Source organism: Penicillium alfredii (assembly GCF_028826965.1).
Source record: "Penicillium alfredii strain IBT 34128 chromosome Unknown utg000004l_segment0_segment0, whole genome shotgun sequence".
NCBI lineage: Eukaryota > Fungi > Ascomycota > Eurotiomycetes > Eurotiales > Aspergillaceae > Penicillium > Penicillium alfredii.
Window position 1 is genome coordinate 2,489,643 of NW_026622701.1, and position 18,539 is coordinate 2,508,181.

Below are 18,539 nucleotides of genomic sequence, written 5' to 3' on the forward strand. Positions count from 1 at the left end.
TGGCAAGTAATAATAACTCCGAGAAGCTGCAATAGTAATTCCGGGCAGTCTAAGGTAGCCCGGATGTGTACTCAGACAACTAGTTATAGGGCTGCCTTTCTGTTGGTAGTTTAGTAGTTCTGTCTCGCCATCAATCGATTCATCACTCGATCTCTCGGAAACAACACCATAACCTGTCCAGTTTCCTGCGAAAAAAAAAAGCAGATTGTCATGGCTGGTGGCAGCTTCGCAGGGCTGACCTATATCACGGCACTTGACCAACTATGGAACCCGTCACTAGACCGGCCTGAAATGAGCGTTGGATATGATTTCCTGTGATCGAATGTTGATTCGAAGCCTTCAGGACTGCTTTGTACATGTATGACGTGCAGTCATAATATTTCTGTTACAGGGGTCATAAAAGACGGCCTTGGGATATACCCTGGTCTGGTATGTCATGCCAAAAAGAGCCAAGGATCGAATTGTAGTTGGGGATCCATATCAAACAAAATTCCAAAGTCATCTTATACCCATATCGAAGAATCCCCAAAAGACCAAAAAAAAAAAACAAGACTCACGAGTGAGTGTGGTATCTCGCAAAACCAAACCCACATGCTGAACGCCAAAGCTTCCAAAACCTCCAATTTCTATACAGACCCTCTTCCAAGTAATGAACAGACGAAAAGAAAGAAATAAACAAGCAGAAGGACGTACAGGACCTTTCACAAACAATTAATAAGGAAAAAAAAATCGTGCCGGTCATCAATCCTCGAGAGTTGCCCGAGGACGGTTAAAAGCAACAAAAGAAAGAAGAATTAGTGGCCGTAGGCCGGGGGACTTTCATCTGGATGGTGGCTCCAGAAGTTGCTGCACGCATTGGTGCCCATCAGCTTATCGTTGCGCATGCGACGGGCAATTTCGCCCGCCAGTTTTTCCACGAGGACAGGATCGACGGGGTCTTCGGCGGCGTCTTCCTTGGCAAACGGAAGAACCGTAGCAGGCAAAGGCGGGCGTGCTGCGCTGGACGATGAACCGGCCTCTGCCCTATCATGGTGGTTGCGCAGAGTGGCACGAGGGGTAGCTTCGAGATCCTCACCCTTAGAGGGGCGGATGGTTTCCACGGAATAGGACGGATCTCCCTTCTCCTGCGTGAGGTTGCTGAGTCGCACCGGACGCGAGATACTCATCCGGTGCCACTCTGGGATTGCAGGCAAAGAGTCGGTTTCAGGAGATAACGGTGGTGTCACTGGATCGTCTTGTTCGTTGACCGCGGGGAGGGGTGCAGAGCAAATCGAAGGAGAACTCGTAGAAACAAGAGCACTATCATCGCTCGTGCTCACCGCGTCGTCGGTCGTCTTGGATCGATCCCCACGCAAATCCACCACACGCTTCTTGCGTCTCCGCGAGTGAGCTTTGGAGTGACGTCCAGAGCCCAAGCTCAATCCGTACCCACTAAATGAATGCCCCGGCAGAGAGGGTCGACTTTGCATCGAAACGGTGCTGGCGGTCTCATGGAACGAGGACGACATGCTGCCGATCTGCGAATGCGTCCGGGAGAGGGTCGGGCTCAGTGGCGAAATGACACTTCCCTGGAACTCGCTGGGGTCGGTGGGAGAGGTCCAGGCCCGGTACACCACTTCCTGGATGGAAGGCGTGAACAGAGAGAGCGTCCGTTGCGAGTCCGTCAGGGCGGCTAAGCGGAGCAAATTCTTCTGCGAGAAGAGAGAATGGGTCTCGACCGATGAATCCAGCGAAAGCGATGCAATCTGTGACTCGTTCAAGGCATTTCCGAGTGAATCAACGGGGTCCTGCGGGGGGCTCGCCAAAGGATCCTGGCCAGGGCCTTCGCTGGTGGTGGTTGCGGTATTGTCCGTCTGGTCGTTCATCTCCTCACCCGTGCGATACTCGGGAACCCACAGGCGCAGAGACAGGCGATGGATAATGGCGGGCAGCTCATCCATGAACAAAATCCGAAGCTGGGCTTCGATTTCTTTTTGTAGGAAGTCGCGCACGAACGGGATGGAATCGAACGTCGAGGACACCTTGAGCGACTCGAGCGGATCGTTGCGAAATACGACTGTAATGCCCTTTTGTTTCGAAAAGACCAAGATGACGAAGCCAGAGAGCTTGAAATCGGAGAGGGTGATTTGAAGCGGAATGGTGAGTGGGGTACTAAAAAACGCGACGAGAGTGAGTTAGCCGACCGTCGCAAAATGGTTTTTTTTTTCTTTTCTTCTTTTTATGCGCGACTCTCATGACTTACGCTGCAGCAAGAGGTAAAGGCGAAGCAAAGGCGGGTCTGGTGAGAAGGTAAGTGTTGAGCGGGTTTGCCTGCACTCGGGTCTTGAGCGTCAAGAAGGCGTCGCCAGAATAAGACATCTTGAAGATGCCACGAAAGCGGTCCTCGGCCAGGTCGCCAATCTCCAAGATTTCTAGCTCAGGCGGGATCGAGCCGAGATTCAGTTCGGTGACGATAATATCGTCGACGATGATGGGGGGTTTAGGCGATTTATTCAGCGCGGCAGTGAGCAGATCCTGGGCGCGAGTGTAAAAACTCGCGTCCGCCATCAGTGGCGACCAGTTGAAATTGAACGCCATGCCCGCGCATTGAGAAAAGAGATGGACGTCCAGGGAGAAAAAGAAGGAGTGGGAAAGACCAAAAACGCGGCAGGGAAGAGGCGAAGTCAGGAGGAAAATGAACGAGAAAAAAAAAGAGCGACCCGAGGCCCTCGCGTGCTCCGATCAGATGCGCGCCACTCTTCTCAGAACTTTTAAATTACTTTGTTTTCTCTCTTTTTTCTTTGGTTTGAAAACGTGTTCGATTAATTATTTCTCTATAAAAAATACCCAAATTGTACCTCTCACCAGCTCGTTTCTTCGAAAAAACTGGAAGCGACGTCACAGCCGGCACTCGGGCTGGCTCCACCCCTTCCGACCAGCCCCGAAGGCATTCCCACACTTCTGGGCCATCCACCAGTCCCCACGATTATGCATGTCTTGCGCTGTCAATTCCGGAGAAAGGGGCTTCGGGGGAGTCTTGTTAATGAAGGCCCACGCGCTAATACTACGCGGGCCAGAAACGACCAGGCCATTGCAGATCTCGAATTGCGCCCGTGTTGTTTCTCAACTAAACGGTTCGATTTCTATATGTGAAAGGCGGATAGTATTATTATGCCCACTCATGATGGCCATTGGATAAATATGCTACGGACCATTTGTCGGTGGACAGATAGTAGGAAATATCTGCAAGAATGACGGAATAGACACTTATCTATCTGCAACGCTAGGCCTGTACTACTTTGATGTCGATCGCCTACGGACGTGTTGCCCAGTGCCCCTTATTCCCAAACTTGACAATTTTAGGTTCGCATGACCTTGGAAGTTGTTAAATGCGGCGATATTATTAGTCTGGTTGCGCCTTGGGATTCAGATCCATCCCGACTAGCTCAAGACCGAGTGATTCAGTACTTATGCAGCGGGCTGCCTTGAACAATAAAATGAAGCTGATGGAGGGACACAAGGGAATGACTGGACCTACAACACTCACAAAGACATTTCTCTCTACGCCTTTAATATGAAAATATCTTTATTATATCCAGCAGAATATTTGATGTTGGAATTTGAAGCCAAGTATATATAGCACTGCTGATTGGCTAACTGTCCCCGCGGCAACTCGGGCTAACCCGATCGGGATAAATGTCAATACCTTTGCTTTTTCGTTTCACCCAGACATCATCTACTTGGAAGCCTATCTTCACTTCCACTCTAGCCCTTGCTGCTGTGTTAGTATACCAGTATACCATTGTCTTGGGTTTGCTCTTCACTCAGTGAACGATGTCAACCCCGTCAGCCTCTCCATGCGCCGGTCACGCGACACCAATGGACCGAAAACTCAAGACGATGACGCACCGGCGAGTCTATGGCAAACGAAGGGCCGATGCACCCCGAGCGGTATTTGACCAAAGAAGTCCGGTAAAGGAGACTGGAGAGTCCAAGAAGTCCCAGGATGTCGACCCCGTGGGCAGCCTGCAGACCAAGTTGGCCGAAGTGACGATCCATGACGAGCCGACGCCTCAGCAACAAGAACCCGAGCTCCCTGCATCCCCAAAACCGCAAGTCGAGGATTCACGATCATTTAATAAGCAGCAAAACTCGGCCATTTCCCAGAAATCGCCGGATACCCCGACTCAGCAGCCCACTCCGAAACCCACCCCGAAACCCACGCCAGAGGAACCAAAGCAATATGCAACCATGGTCGAAGTGAGGATATACTCTGGCAAAACAAAAGCGGCAACTCCGGGGCTTCAAGAAAAAGAGGAAGTCCCCTCGACGGAAAAGAGAAGAGTGGCGCGGCAGAAAACCCCCGTCCCCAGAAGATCCTCTGGCTTTGTCCACGACACCAAGGCCAATGCTTATGTGCGACCCATTCTCAACGAGGCCTTTTCCCCTATCGCGGCACAAAACATTCAGAGGTTCGGGACGTGGGCGTCGCGGTCCGCGAATATGTTCAACGTGGCGAAATTGGCCGAGGGTTCGTACGGCGAGGTCTACAAACTCCATTTGCGCGAAGAGGCCTGTCGAGGAGTAGTTTCCAAATCCAAGATGGCTAAGCTGAGAAAATACGGGGACGGCGTCTTCAAAGTGGTGCCGTTGCGAGCTCAAAGAGGGGCCGGATCCAAAAAGTTCACCAGCATCGAGGAAATTGTCTCGGAAGTCAAGATGCTCAAATACTTGGACCCCATCCCTGGATTTGCGCGGTTCCGGGAGATCCATGTGGTTCAAGGACGTTTTCCGGACTCGTTTCAGGGTGCTTGGGACTATTATAAGAAGACCAAGGATGACTGCGTGAACCCCAACCCATCCAGCAAAAAGGCGTACCCGGATTCGCAGCTCTGGGCGATTGTGGAGATGGATGACGCGGGTTGTGAGCTGGAGAAGTTCTATTGGTCGTCTGTTTTCCAGATCTACGATATTTTCTGGGGCGTCGCCATGGCGCTGGCACGGGCGGAAGAGTACGCTCTGTTCGAGGTATGTCTCTACGGTGATGTGCCCAGTTGGTTTTTATCGCATTCTGACACTTTGCTAGCATCGAGATCTTCACTTGGGAAACGTTTGTATTCGATCCACTCGAGCCGACGGTTGCATGGATCCTCCGACGGACCTTGAGGTCGCGCGCCACCCATCCTCGAGTGGCTTCGGAATCAGCACTCTCGAGACAACCATCATCGACTACTCACTCTCTCGCGCGGACCTGCAACTGGCAGACGGACCCGATTGTATTATTGAGAATGCATCGTCTGATTTGGACAAGAAGCAGATTTTCGATGCCATCGGTCAGGATGAGGACGAGGTTCTGTTGCGAAACACCTATCGACAGTATGTGCATTCATGTCCAAAGATGCTTTCCGAGTTAGACGACTGACCCATGACTAGCATGCGCGCAAGTCTCTACACGGGCAACCCGGCAGACACCGAGAAAGTCCCCGATATCCCCGGCATCTGGGCCGAGTATGCGCCCCAAACCAATCTGGTGTGGCTGCTATTTCTGCTCAAGAATCTTCTCAAGAACCGCAAGCCGGAGGTCCTTCAGTCCCCTGTCCAGCCACAGCGAAAACCTCTTGCGCCCTGCTCGCCAAACCGGTTGGCCATGGCGAAGAAATCTGCGAAACACCAGGCATCGAAGCCAGAAACCGGTGATAAGTCCGGCTCGATGATCAAAGAACTGCAGACCAAAGACATGCAGGTAAGATCTTTGGCTCTCAAACAAACACTCGAAGATAGATTGCAAGCTGTTCTTGGGCTTCTGGATATCGAGAACGGGCATGAGGACATGTGCTGTGCTGCTGACTTGGTGGCCTATGCGATGGATTCAGAGTGGCTGGACGAGAGGGACTTCTTTTAATTTTTTTTTTGAGCTGCGGAGATTAGCATTGCATTTTCTGCGGCATGATTAGACTGATATATCTTGGTGTTGGGGATTGTCTTCTTTTGTTTCATTTCATATTTGGCATAGCTTTGCGTGGAGTTGGATCGCATCGGGGTTAGGGTTGGGCATTACATTTACACATAGAATATGGATACATTGATTCACTGATGCATGGGTATTTGATTTGAGATATGAGGTTAAGCCTCCTTGTACAAAAAGAAATAATTATAACGGTTAGTGTTCAAATGCGTATATACAAAATCCTCGAAATGAATGTGGCGTTTCGGCATATTCTCTCCAGTACTATTCTTCCTCCTCAGACAGTCTGTCTGGTTCAATTCATCGACGGAACAAACCGACGACAGATTACCAATGGCTGTTCTAATCTTTCCTTGAGAGCTCAATGACAGATTCCTGCCCGACCTTGAAATCATGCTCACTGGGCGTATTGCTCTCGGTCAAGATGCACTTCCCGGACCAGTTATCGCTGGCCGCCAGCGTGGCTTCGGGGTCATAGTCGGTTGATTTGGGGGATGACCTCTTTGGAATCGGAAAGCGGTGCCGGTTCCGGGTGTCTTGGGGGTTGCTGCTTGGGGCGTCGGACGGCCATTGTTGGCCCTGGCTGTTCTTGTCGACGATCGACTCGCGCATACATCGGAATAGGGGGCGTAGGGTTGCCAGGCTACCTGCTGCGATTCCTAGGCCTGCTTCGACACTGGACCAGATTGAGAGGTCGGCGATGGAGTCTGGGGTTGGTGGATTAGCGGGATTTTGTGGGACATGGCTGCTTGGCTGCTTGGCTTCTGGTACTCACAGAGAAAGTCAGGCTCGCGCAAGGTTTTGACGTAAGGGAAGCGGACAAGAATGGCGACAGAGGCACTGAGTTGTTAGCTTCCTGAACGATAATCTTTGGCAGCAACATATAGAAAGAAGATCCAAACTTACACACAACCCATACTCAGAATGCCCGTGACGGCAACCTTGTTCTTCCACGTCATGTTCAGGTTGTAGACCAGGAACGCAGGCAGGATTCCCACGGTAAAGTCACACAGTGCCACGAGGGCACTGTAGACGTAGAGCACCTCGATAATGATGTTGGGATCGATGCATGTCGGCGAAGTCGGGTTATTCCACGCCGCGTTCAGAGGCGAGCACTGCAAGACAAGGACGAAGAAAAGGACGAGGCCCGTGGCGGCCGTCAGGAAGATCACAGAGATTAGAATCCAGCGATGAAGACGACGGATCGTGACACGCATCAAGAACAGCGAGACCGACACTTTGCACCCGACGGTAGCGAAGCAGTAGGAGAATTCGCAGAACCAGAAATACTAGTGAGAGAGTCAGCGAAGCTGTCCTTGCCAGGGTTCCTATTGTTCTGGAGTTTGTTCAACTTACCTTTCTTGCGACCACTTGCTCGGCTGGTGCCAGATCTATGGCATGCTTGCCCATTCCATGTAGACTGCCCCCGATCATACAGGCCGCCAGGAAGATGTAGCAAGCCAGGGCACCGAGCATGGTCCAGTCGTCAGCACCGAAGGACTTGATGAGGCGTACCCGCACATAACAGCGCAAGGCCACAGTGACAATGGCCACCGACATCAGGGTGGCCGAGACGGCCCTCACGGCCACACTTTTGTCTGCCATGGTGTATCCAGAAAGATGCAGTGGATCTGGGGAAGATTCAAACAGGCATGTGTGGGGGGAGGGAACCGATTCTTCAAGGAGACCGAACTGCTATATGTTTCTCAAATAGATCAATGAACAATGTGAACAATGATAGACAAGTGAAGAAGTGATGATCCTTCAGGATGACAAATTGGACCCAACAACCTTTTAAGACTCCAGGATTATATTCCTGGCCTCCTAGATCGCCCACAGCAGGAAAAGAGAGAAAAAGGGAAGAAACAAGCGCCGCATGCAGCCATAAGGTATGGCCATAAACTCCCCACAGGATTTCACAGGATGAACGGTCAAATGGTCCGTGCGGAGAAGAGGGGGCCATATTGATGTCGAACCAGGGAATATCCACTGCGAACCAGAGAGGGTCGGCCCCCGACGTCAGAGACTCGGCCCCAAAGGAATGCAGATTGCATATCCCGACACAATAGTAGGGCCACGCGCGGGCTGAATCGACAATTGAGTTACAACGATTTGCAAGCCGTCAGTAGGCCAAGGAGCGCTATTCTCCCCGTTGGGTCCCGGATGTCAGTGGGAAGGATTCCGCACGACCCGCCCCTGATGGCTAGATCGAAGCGATAAGGGGGGGGGCAATCAATCAATGATTTTCATGATTCTCTAGAATCTCCTCTTTTTGCGCCTTATCGGTGCTATTGACTGAAACTGCCACTCGCGTGGGCACCACAAACCCATTATTGGTGACTCTCATGGTTGATAACCCTAACCTCCCCAATACCTCTCACGGTATTTCCGCAGTATTTCCAGAGAGGCGCATTATTGCCCGTGCAGCACACTAAGGAAAACCCGGAAAATTGTGCCTGCATATCTAGCGGCGAATTACCCATGTTGGGTATTCCGTGATATTTGTCATGAGTTTGGCATTTCTATAGTTCTTCTGGAATAGTTGGGGAGGGGCGGAATGTGTATCTCTGTGCTTAATTGATAGATCCAATTGATCAATTAACCCAATTGATCTTCCAGGCACGACGTGACAAATTCCTCATACATGCATTCAGAGACGATCGCATGCTCGAGCGCGAACATGCGGTGGTAGCGTTAGTTGCCGCTTCGATAGAGAGCACCTTGTCGCCTATGCCGAGGAACACCGAGGGCAGCATTGATTTGAGATTTCTTTTTTCTATAGAAATTTGACAGGATCTACTCGACTGTCGCACAGAATGCATCCAGGTACCAAAAAGAGGTGTCGTCTTCCTTTATAACCTCTTGGCCACCACGACCCCAATCAAACCCCCAGCGATGGAACAAACCAAGCATCCTGGCGATGCGGATCCCATGCATCATCTCATCTGGCACAAGCTCACGTACATCGCCTTCGAAGGTCTGCCAACACCGGGCCCGAAGGGCCTCACTATTGCAGTAATAATGCCACCCGGTCGCATTCATGATACCCAGGAAATTCTCTACGCCTTAGAGCGACAGTCCAAAAAGACCCACCGTCGCCTCGGGCCAGTCGATGATCCCCGTGATATGACTCGTTGACGGGTCCACAAAAACATTCATCCCTGAAAAATCGCCGTGGTTGAGCGTCCAGGGATACGAGCTTGTGAAAAGCAACGACAGCCCGTCACGGACTACACGCAGGTTCTCTTGGAAACGACCTGGGAGGCTATTGGACAAAGTCTCAAGTTTCGTGCAGTACTCATGGTAAAGAGCATTGGGTGTGTCAGGGTTGACGTTGTAATTATCGGCATGTTCTCTCCCTTTCCATGACAATGCGGAGAATCTGAGATTTAAGAACAGAGGATCAGCAAGATCAGACCGGTGTGTGGAGATATATTCCTGAATTTTCAGACCTTGCCAAGTCATCTACACTAGTAGCGTGGGCTGGCCCCGTCTCCGACGAGAGAGCCAGGGGTTTGGTATACACATAAGACTTTCCGGGGACTCGAGTCATTTCATATACGGGAAACAGCTCGCGAAACCAGCCATGGTATGCATGTGCAGGTACAAATTGTTGGTAGATCTTTTGTGCTAGGTCTAGGATGTTCCTGTCCAAGTCTGAGTTTGGAGCTCGGAATTGAATGATGAGAGACTGATCCTCACCTGCTGTCACGGTGTGGCTGAATGACCCCTGGACATCCACAGGCTTTGCGGTGCCACCGACAAGACTCTCGGTGTACTCGTCACATTGTTGCTGGGTTACCGGTGCATGAGTAGCAAAAATTCAGCGATCGTGCTGTCGGCGGAGTAGATGGGAACCACCATAGACTCAGTTTTTCAAGATGTGAGGAAAGTAGGCTCTCGGGGATGTGAATAAGGGAGCAAGCTCTTGGGATATCGGCAGTCGCTCTTGTTTTAAAAGTAGAAAACGGCGGTCAGCGTGGTAACTATGTATGCATATTGGAACACAATAAGCGCTGCCACTGCCTGCTGGAGCCTAAGTTGAGCCTCAAATGGCGTAGTATTAAGAAAAACCTCTCACTGTGAACTTCGTAGTTAACTTGAAGTCCTACGCCGCATGCATGCTCCTCTCACCTTTTGCTTTTTATGGTTGGCTTCATGTCCTACGCCATCTTATTGACGTTCTAAGCGCAGGCAACATCTTTGATAGTCTTAGTTGGGCTTCAAGATGACGCATCATAGAATTTAGTTACCTAGTTCCTACCTGCTTCCTATATGTACTTTGTGGGTTTCAGTAGTAATTCAATTGGTTTCTTCTTGAATAAGAGTAAATATGATATCATAGGTCGTATCCTCTACTATGTAGTATAAAATGGAGAGTCTGGGGGAGTATGAAGAAAGATACTTGTAATTGAGAAATAGCCGTGAGTAAGGCCTAAATACCATATACTACGGAGATGATATCTTCGTCACGAGATGGTGGCACTTTCTCTAAAACAGAAGGGTCGGTGGGAAGGATCCGATGCGGTTGACATAGTGGTATCGAAAACGGAGACGATGAAGACTAGATAATTGAATTATTAAATTCTTGGCGGATTCTGAAGACGATGGCTTGTACTGTAGGTCATGGGCAAGATTACGCGCGCTTTCTCTATCAACGACATTACTAACTGGTCGCTGTCATGAGTTTCAAGCACAATTGGCTTATGCGTCTCTTCTTGTGTGACATGTGAGCCTGCTATGTCCCTTTCCTTGTATCTAGGTACAAGAAGTTGCCCAGCACTAAGCCACCCTCGTTCCGATACTTGGATATTCAATGGTTTACTATGACATTACTGTACCTGACTAGTGATTACAGCCCCTCGAATTATGGCCCCAAACGGAGTACACGGGGACCTCCATGCAGCGAAAAGCTCGGATGGCGTGACTGGGGGGCTTTGATCACTACTTAGAATTCAAAGGAGCGGGAAGGGCGAGGAAGCCCAAGAGAAAGATCGGCGCTATTCAAAAGTGGGAAGTCGACGCTTGGATCGCTTTGGCAGATTATAACTACTCTCCACTGGACGTCTCAGCACAGATAGTCCACTAATCAGTATTGAAAGACATTTCATTGGCGTGTACACTACTTTCGCGCGCCAGACCATCCACAGTCGCCAAGGAAGAAATGGGGCCAAGGTATATATAGACTGGCATGTCAATCACCCATGGTTCTAGAGTATTCGGGGATGCAAGGGATTACGATGGATTGTTTGTCACTTCCATTGGCAGTTCTAAGCCCTCGGAGTATAGACACACGCTCCATGAATCATCGGGCAAAACCAACCACGCTATGCATGACTTGGGATATTCGTTGTCGGGAAAGTCGTAGGTGGATTGGCCTCACAAAATCTGTCCCAAGGCAGCTGGAAAGACCCACCTAGACCCGACCATAGGGGGATTTGGACACGAGTAGTTTGTCGCAAGATTCAATTCGTATGCAGGAGACAGACAGGGCACCAAAGTAGGGAGCTTCTTGTTTTGGGGGGGGGGGGTTTATAGTTATGACTGGGAAGAACCGAAATCTTATAGATTCAATTCATATTTGAAAAGAAAGAGAGAAACAAAAAGAAAAGCAGGAGAAAAGAAAAGAAAAACTTTGGTCTTTGGTCTACTCTAAGCGTGAAAAGAAGACTTTTGTATGCACAAACGACGCACGCCCACCCCCTATTAGACATTACCATCTGCCCAAAGAACCCCAGCAGTGATGCACCATACCCTCAAACGCGCGAGTCGAAAGGGGAGGTAAACACCAAGACACGAGTCAGGAGAAATGGGAAGAAAGAAGGATAGAAAAAAAGGATTGTCGCGGTCATGATCCACGTGTGGATCGCCCAAAAAAAGTGATATCACATCTCCACTCCAGCGCGAGACAATTTCACCTTCAGTTCAGGCCGGCTCCAAAGGGAATAGGAGTTCTGGTTGATCCAGTGCAGAGAGGCGGGCGACATGTCGAGATCGAAATTCCAGAGAAGCTTGGTGAGAATAAGGCGCATTTCGGCGTTTGCAAGGCTGAAATGCGAGTAGTGTTAGTTTTCAGGCACAGTGGAGATCTAAATGCATGTATGTGAAAACATTGGGGCTTCGGGAGTTCTTACTGCTGCCCAAGACAATTGTGAGGCCCATAGGAGAAGGGCTGGAAGGCTTCTCTCTTGTCTGTAGCAAAGCGACTCGACTCGGGCTCGTTCAGCCAACGCTCAGGGACGAAGGCGTCTGCGTCGTTGAAGTTGGTGGCTGAGCGGAAGGTTGAGTACAGCGAGATGGCAACAGAGACCTATTTTCTTTGGATTAGTCTTTTGTAGAGTTGAGAGTGCGATATGCTCACCCCTCCAGGCACATATTGGCCATTGATCATCGCGCCTCCCTCCGGTACCAGACGCGGGAGCATAGCCGGGATAGGAGGATAGATGCGCAGAGTTTCGGTCAGCACAGCGTTGAGATACGGGAGTTCCGCAATAGAAGATAGCTTGATATCCGCGTCTTTCTCAAAAGCACTGCGGATTTCCTGGACCAGCCGACGGTATTTCTCCCGGTGACGAAGCAGATAGTACATGCAACCTGACAGAAGAGCGGCAGTGGTCTCACTTCCGGCCAGCACAAAAACTGCCGCATTGGCATCCATCTCGGACGGCGTCATTCCCTTGCCATCGGTGCTGTGCTTCAAGATGTACGAGGTAAAGTCCGGGCGAGACGTGCCGCGCTTGAGACGACGACGCACCTTGTCCACGCTCAGAGCGAAGCTATCCGTGCGTTTCTGCAGCAAGTGCCTCGGAACCAAGACCTGCACCAGCGGCAGCAGAAACTGGTAGAACCAGAAGATCTTGAGGTAGGCGCTGGCTTTGACGGCGTCCAGGATAATCAGGATCCACCAGTGGTAGGTGCTGTTGATGAGACAGTCGAACGGCTCACCAAAGGCCAGGTCTCCGATCAGGTCGAAGGTGGTGAAGTTGAACCAGCGTGTCATATCGATCACCTGCGAGCGGGACGCTCCCAGCTGGTCCTGGAGACGCTCGATCAGCAGGTTGGCGTAGCGGTGCAGAATCCCTTCTTGCTCGCGAAGAGCCTTGTTCGAGAACGCGTGGGTTAGCAGTCGACGCATCCGGGAGTGGTTGTGTTCCGTGGCTGTGATGATGGCATTTACCCCGTTAGGCGTTGGCGAGTACAGGGACGGGTCCTTGAGAAAGGTCCTCTGGCCTTTCTTGCGGTGACCGTAGATATCCTTCCAGGCTGGGGCTGCCCGGTACGCGAGCGTGTTGGGGGCGATGCGGACAACATCGCCATACTTGTCGTGTAGCTCCTTTATGATCGAATGCTGTTTACCCTGGATATCCCACAGTAGATGCACCAAGGGAGAAATTGCCGCCAGTTTGGGGCCAGGATAATGCTTCAGCGGGTGGAAATACAGCGTGTAGACCACCCAGCCCACCAAGTAGACCAATCCCTGGAGTTGTAGACAGAAATGAGCCAGAGACTCTCAAGCGAGCACGTCTTCTGGATTATTTACTCACCAGAAAAAGAAGACCAGACAGCATTTCCCAGAACGACATGGTAGTTAGGGCTTGGTACAGGCCAGACCTCATGGTTGCAGGATCAAAAACCCACAAACCGACCTCGATGGGATTCAATTACAGAGATGAAGGATGTGGCAAGTTCCAAATCCAAACCAAATCTCTGAGATGCGAATAGGCCCTAGGAAAAGAAAACGAGGGTGAGAGGATGCAGGTGAAGTGAGAGGGTGAGGGAGATGGTGGCTCTTCACCGGTTCTACGGCAAGGAATAAGACTCAAAATGGTGGTCTGAAGTCGTCTATCGGCTCGAACTAGAAATAAAGAGGGCCCATACTTAAGACTTGGAGCCAACAAGCACAGTTTGTAGGGGACATCCGTCTATCGTCGAGAGACTCATGCGCGCCAAGTTCGGAACAAACAGCAGGCCCTCGCCCGACAAAAGATGAAAGCGCAGACCAAAAGTAAATAAACGCACACCGCATAAATGCAAGACATTCATCAATCATGATTCGCTAAAGTGCTTCTAGAAAAGATGGAGCCACGATCATCCCCCGGCAACAAAGAAACTAAGTAGACTCCCGGCTGCCAAGCCGCCAACGAGGGCCATGCTCATAAACCCACCCGCGGCTTCTCTTTCATCGGCCGAAACCCAGTGGCCGGCACCCATCATACAGCTGGAGGCCAAGTATCCGTTGGTGGCACCAAAGGACAGCTGCACGATGAATAGATAGAAGAAGTCACTGTGTACTGCGGCCCCTCGACCGTTGATGTTGCACAACTGATAGAGCGGGATGAACACAACCCGGGCAATAGCCAAGGCAAAGGCCATCGAGGGGCGATGAGCAAGAGACAGCCAGGGGATCGCCACGGCCATGCGTCCGACTAAGTCCCCCACGTTCCAAACAAGGAATGCCAGTGGAACAAACACTGTTTGGTCATAGATCCGGGACTTGGCCGGGTCGTTGACAGACTGAATCTCAGCGGTGTAGACGGGGAAAACCATCGACACCAAGAAACAAAGAAAGACCGACAACGCTAGGAACCGTAGTTTGGTGAACAGAGTCCACAGACCGACAGTCTTGTCGTGCGCACAGCTGTCCGAGACGATCTCATCATCCTCGGTGGTCAACTTGGGCCTCGTGTGGGGCCGATGCTGGACCAAATAAAGAAAAGCCATCAGCGCAGCCACCGAGAACCCTGTGGAGGTAAGGAAATAGATAAACGCCGACCCCGACGACGATCCCTGCGGCATGGACGGACTTCGTTTCTGATCACCCTGGTCCTTTGAGGGCACCGCCAAGACAGACAAAATCTGGACAACGCATGGCAGCACCCCGGCAACTCCCTGACCACCCATGATGGCCTGTGTGTACTCCTCGCGGTCGAAGCCCGACACGTACGCAAAGACGCCATTCTGGTTAATGCCCGTGGCCAAACTCGTCCCAAACACCATGACCATGAGAAAGCCAAAGTACACACGTACCGACGCATCTTTCAATACAACCGTCGAGAAAGCCAGGAGTGTGAAAACGAAGCAGTTGATCAGAAGCGAGAGGGTGATGCGCCAGGGATAGGACGCATTCTGCTGCCGTTTGGCTAGGATACTGACGGTCGCAAGATTGGTGACCGTCGACACCGAGAGGATGGAGGGCTGGTAGTGGGCGGCTGCCCAGTCGTCGGATTGAAACCGGCTGTGGAAGTACGGTGCCGCGGCCAAGAACATGTTCCTGTTGTCATGATCCACGCGCATTAGATCGCATGGCTAACTCGGTCGACCGCAGTTGCGCGGCAGGGTCCACAATGCAGCTGAGACCACCTACCATGCCCATAGCATCGCCACTCCGAGGAGGAAGAAAATGTTATATTCGAATTGCGAGAACTGAGACCTTTGCTGGCGCGTCGCATGTACCATCTCGTCGGCATCGTCCTCCGTCGAGTCGTTGAGCGGCTCGTACACCGCGGGGCGGGCGATGAGACTGCGCACACGGTTCATGGTCACTGATGGTATCCGGTTCTTCTCCGGCGAGAAGATGAGATGCCGTAGATTTAAAAAGAGGTTGTTTATGGGAGAGCTGTGAGTGAGGTCGCAGCTCAGATGATTAAGCACGAGCCAGCCGGACCTGATCCCGCGGCCCTTACTAATAGAAGCAATGTGATCTATGAAATGCAGATTCACCATGAATGTCTATGGCAATTGAATGTCCATTATGTAGAAATTTATACACGGTAATTGACAGTAAGTTCAACGACCATCTATCGGGAAATAAAAAGCAGAAAATGCCACTGAGAAGAGAGAATATCCCAAAGAGCTGAGTGTGCATGCGAAAAAAAAGAAAAGAAAAGAAAAGAAAAGACGCGGCAGGGAGCTATAATCAGTTGGCCAAACCTCGAGCAGACAGCGTCGGGGTTACCACTACCCCTGTTTGCGGGTATGGTCATTACCTTCCTCCTCTTCATCTAGGTTCGGCTGTGTCTCCTTCTGAAGCTGCCAGAGCTCCTCGGCCTCCACTGCCTTCGCAGGTGCAGGCGTAGACTCGCCGCCGCTCATCTGCCATTCCATAAGCTTCGTGAAAGCGCCGTCCGGGCGGGAGCTAAGCTCCTCGTAGGAGCCTTGTTCGGCGACTGTGCCGTCGGGGCTAAGTACAATAATGGTGTCAGATCGCTTAATGGTAGAAAGACGGTGGGCAATGCTGATTGTCGTGTTGTTGCCTCGGAGCAAAGCAGCCAAAGCACTGTTGACCAAGGTCTCCGACTCCGCATCGAGAGCAGAAGTGGCTTCGTCAAGAATCAAAATATCGGGTTCCTTGATCAGGGCGCGGGCAATAGCAATCCGCTGTTTCTGTCCACCTGATAGCTGAGCCCCGCGAGCTCCTGCGTGAGTGTCGAGGCCATCCGGCTGGGGATTTTTGGTTAGCCGAGATTCACTGACAGACATCTAGAAGTATGAGTTGACTTACGAAATCACTGATAAATTGGCAGTTAGCCTTGCGCGCAGCAGCAATGATCTCCGAGCGTGTCGCTTCGGGACGGCCATAGGCAATGTTCTCGGCAATCGTTCCAGAGAAGAGAACAGGCTCTTGTGAAACGACACCAATCTTTCTCCGCAGAGACTTGGCATTCATTCCACTGATATCCTTCCCATTGATCAGTACTTTCCCGGAGGTGGGACTGTAGAATCGAAGCAGAATCGAAGCAATGGTCGATTTGCCTCCACCCGAGGGCCCGACAATTGCAACATTGGTTCCTTGCGGGATCTCAAAATCCAAATCCCGGAAGATTTCCACGGCAGGGCGAGTAGGATAACTGAAAGAGACGTTCTCGAAACGGATTGGCCCACGGGCAGACTCGACCTTGAGTCCTTTGGTGGGATGAATCGTGGGCTCGCGGTCTTGCAACTCGAAGAGTCGACTCGCCGCACCCACACCTTTCATCAGCTCCGAGTAGAAGCTTGACAAGCCAAACATGCTAGAGCCAGCATAGGCAGTGTACATCAAAAATGAGGTCAACTCTCCAATACTGATAGCTCCTGACTGGACCATGCCACCGCCCACATAGAGCAGCGTCAAAATCGTCATGTTGCCCATCAGTCCAGTCTGAAGAAAATCAGTGGATATTGCCAATAGTGCAGATACAGGCAGAAAGGATTAAACTTACCGAGCTGAAGAAAGTCGCGCTGATCAAAGACTCCTTCCTGCCGAGGTTGAAAATCTTGCGGACTTGGTTGTTGTACCGATTCACCTCGAGGATTTCGCCTGCGAAGGACTGGCTGGTCTTTACGTTGCCCAAGCGTTCCTCGGCAATTTTGGTCAGGGAACCCAGGTTCTTCTGAATTTGACGGCTGAGGTTCCTGATAGCCCGACCGTAGAAGAGAGCACCAAGGCCGAGTGGCGGAAGCAGCAAAGCCAAGATGCTGGAGAGCTTCAGACTTGTGTATGCCATCAAGCCAAATCCAGCGGCACCGCTGACACCCGCCCGTAAGCCATCAGACAGATTCTGTGTGATACTTTTGCCAACAATGATGGTATCAGAGCTAAGTCGTGAAATCAGATCACCAACTCGGTTCGCATCGAAGAACTCGGCGTCTTGGACGAATGTTTGCCGGAAAAGTTTGGAGCGCAACCTCGCAACAATGCGCTCGCCCACAATTCGGAGGATGATGATGCGACCATAGTTGGCTGCGGCACCCACAAGGAGAACTCCACCCAAAGCAGTGTAGAACATTGGAAGACTCAAACCAAACAGTTCACTGCCTCCTTCAGCTGCACTTTTCGTGGCCGTGTCCATGATCTTACCGATCGAGAAGGGAATAGACATGGTAATCGACGAGGAGACCAGCAGGAAGAAGAACGCAAACCCGAGCGCCTTGGTTTCAGGCCGTGCAATCTTGAACAGCCGCCAGATCTCGGAGGATCCGGCCTTCTTCCCCGACGAGCCATCCTTGGCCAATTTGGCCCGCAGATTAACCTGTGCTGCTTGTGCAGCTCTTTCAGACAACTCGAATCCTTTGTCCACATCTTCGTCCTCTTTCCCGGGAGCCGATTGACCGCTAGCGTCAGGAGCGCTTGGGAGCGGGGATGGGGGCTTTGCTTGCAGTAGACGTGAAGTTGAACACAGCAGCCTGGCTTGAGAAACAATAGGCGACGCAGGGCGTGTATATATGAAGCTGTTATAGCGAACCAAGAGCGGGACATTGGCCGCCTGATGAGAGGAATAGCGGACCGAGGTGGCTGGGTATAACCGATTTATGCCAGAGCGGATGGTAGACACATTTGCTCTGGGGATGAGGTCGCGAGCAAAGGCGCCTTGCGGGTTGGAAAACTGTCTGGGGCCAAAACCTGGGGCCCAGGAGACGGGCAGTCTGGCACCGCGCATGTCGGAAGTGAATCGGAGAAGCTCTTAGTAGAATCGAAGTAGTCAAAGGATGTCACCGGAACAAATCAGACAGTGCCATATCTCACCGAGTAGAAATCAATCGAGCAGCACATTCCATAGCACCGTCTCGACTGTTCACTCGGGGGTACGAGGAAGGAATCCGGCAGATGGGACGATCC

General features: G+C 51.3%; 6 protein-coding genes across 6 annotated transcripts; 2 read left to right on the forward strand and 4 right to left on the reverse strand.

Moving 5' to 3' along the window:
* Positions 1 to 794: 794 nt before the first annotated feature.
* Positions 795 to 2,577, reverse strand: NUU61_002592 (MDM34 family protein; the record flags this gene model as incomplete). Its single annotated transcript, XM_056653174.1, has 2 exons — positions 795 to 2,151; positions 2,243 to 2,577. The coding sequence occupies 2 exons, from the start codon at positions 2,575 to 2,577 to the stop codon at positions 795 to 797; spliced, it is 1,692 nt and encodes a 563-aa protein (XP_056514241.1).
* Positions 2,578 to 3,813: 1,236 nt separating this feature from the next.
* Positions 3,814 to 5,881, forward strand: NUU61_002593 (uncharacterized protein; the record flags this gene model as incomplete). The annotated part of the gene is made up of 3 exons (XM_056653175.1): positions 3,814 to 5,007; positions 5,066 to 5,355; positions 5,413 to 5,881. 3 exons carry the CDS (start codon positions 3,814 to 3,816, stop codon positions 5,879 to 5,881), a joined length of 1,953 nt encoding a protein of 650 aa, XP_056514242.1.
* Positions 5,882 to 6,286: 405 nt separating this feature from the next.
* On the reverse strand, positions 6,287 to 7,549 carry NUU61_002594 (uncharacterized protein; the record flags this gene model as incomplete). The annotated part of the gene is made up of 4 exons (XM_056653176.1): positions 6,287 to 6,651; positions 6,720 to 6,784; positions 6,851 to 7,233; positions 7,301 to 7,549. The coding sequence occupies 4 exons, from the start codon at positions 7,547 to 7,549 to the stop codon at positions 6,287 to 6,289; spliced, it is 1,062 nt and encodes a 353-aa protein (XP_056514243.1).
* Positions 7,550 to 8,839: 1,290 nt separating this feature from the next.
* Positions 8,840 to 9,082, forward strand: NUU61_002595 (uncharacterized protein; the record flags this gene model as incomplete). Its single annotated transcript, XM_056653177.1, has 1 exon — positions 8,840 to 9,082. One exon carries the CDS (start codon positions 8,840 to 8,842, stop codon positions 9,080 to 9,082), a length of 243 nt encoding a protein of 80 aa, XP_056514244.1.
* A 2,747-nt stretch (positions 9,083 to 11,829) lies between these two features.
* Positions 11,830 to 15,481, reverse strand: NUU61_002596 (nucleoside transmembrane transporter FUN26; the record flags this gene model as incomplete). Its single annotated transcript, XM_056653178.1, has 5 exons — positions 11,830 to 11,955; positions 12,186 to 12,254; positions 12,306 to 13,453; positions 14,056 to 15,215; positions 15,309 to 15,481. The coding sequence occupies 5 exons, from the start codon at positions 15,479 to 15,481 to the stop codon at positions 11,830 to 11,832; spliced, it is 2,676 nt and encodes an 891-aa protein (XP_056514245.1).
* A 420-nt stretch (positions 15,482 to 15,901) lies between these two features.
* mdr2 (ATP-binding cassette permease mdr2) lies at positions 15,902 to 18,360 on the reverse strand (the record flags this gene model as incomplete). Its single annotated transcript, XM_056653179.1, has 3 exons — positions 15,902 to 16,384; positions 16,446 to 17,081; positions 17,143 to 18,360. The coding sequence occupies 3 exons, from the start codon at positions 18,358 to 18,360 to the stop codon at positions 15,902 to 15,904; spliced, it is 2,337 nt and encodes a 778-aa protein (XP_056514246.1).
* Positions 18,361 to 18,539: the final 179 nt, after the last annotated feature.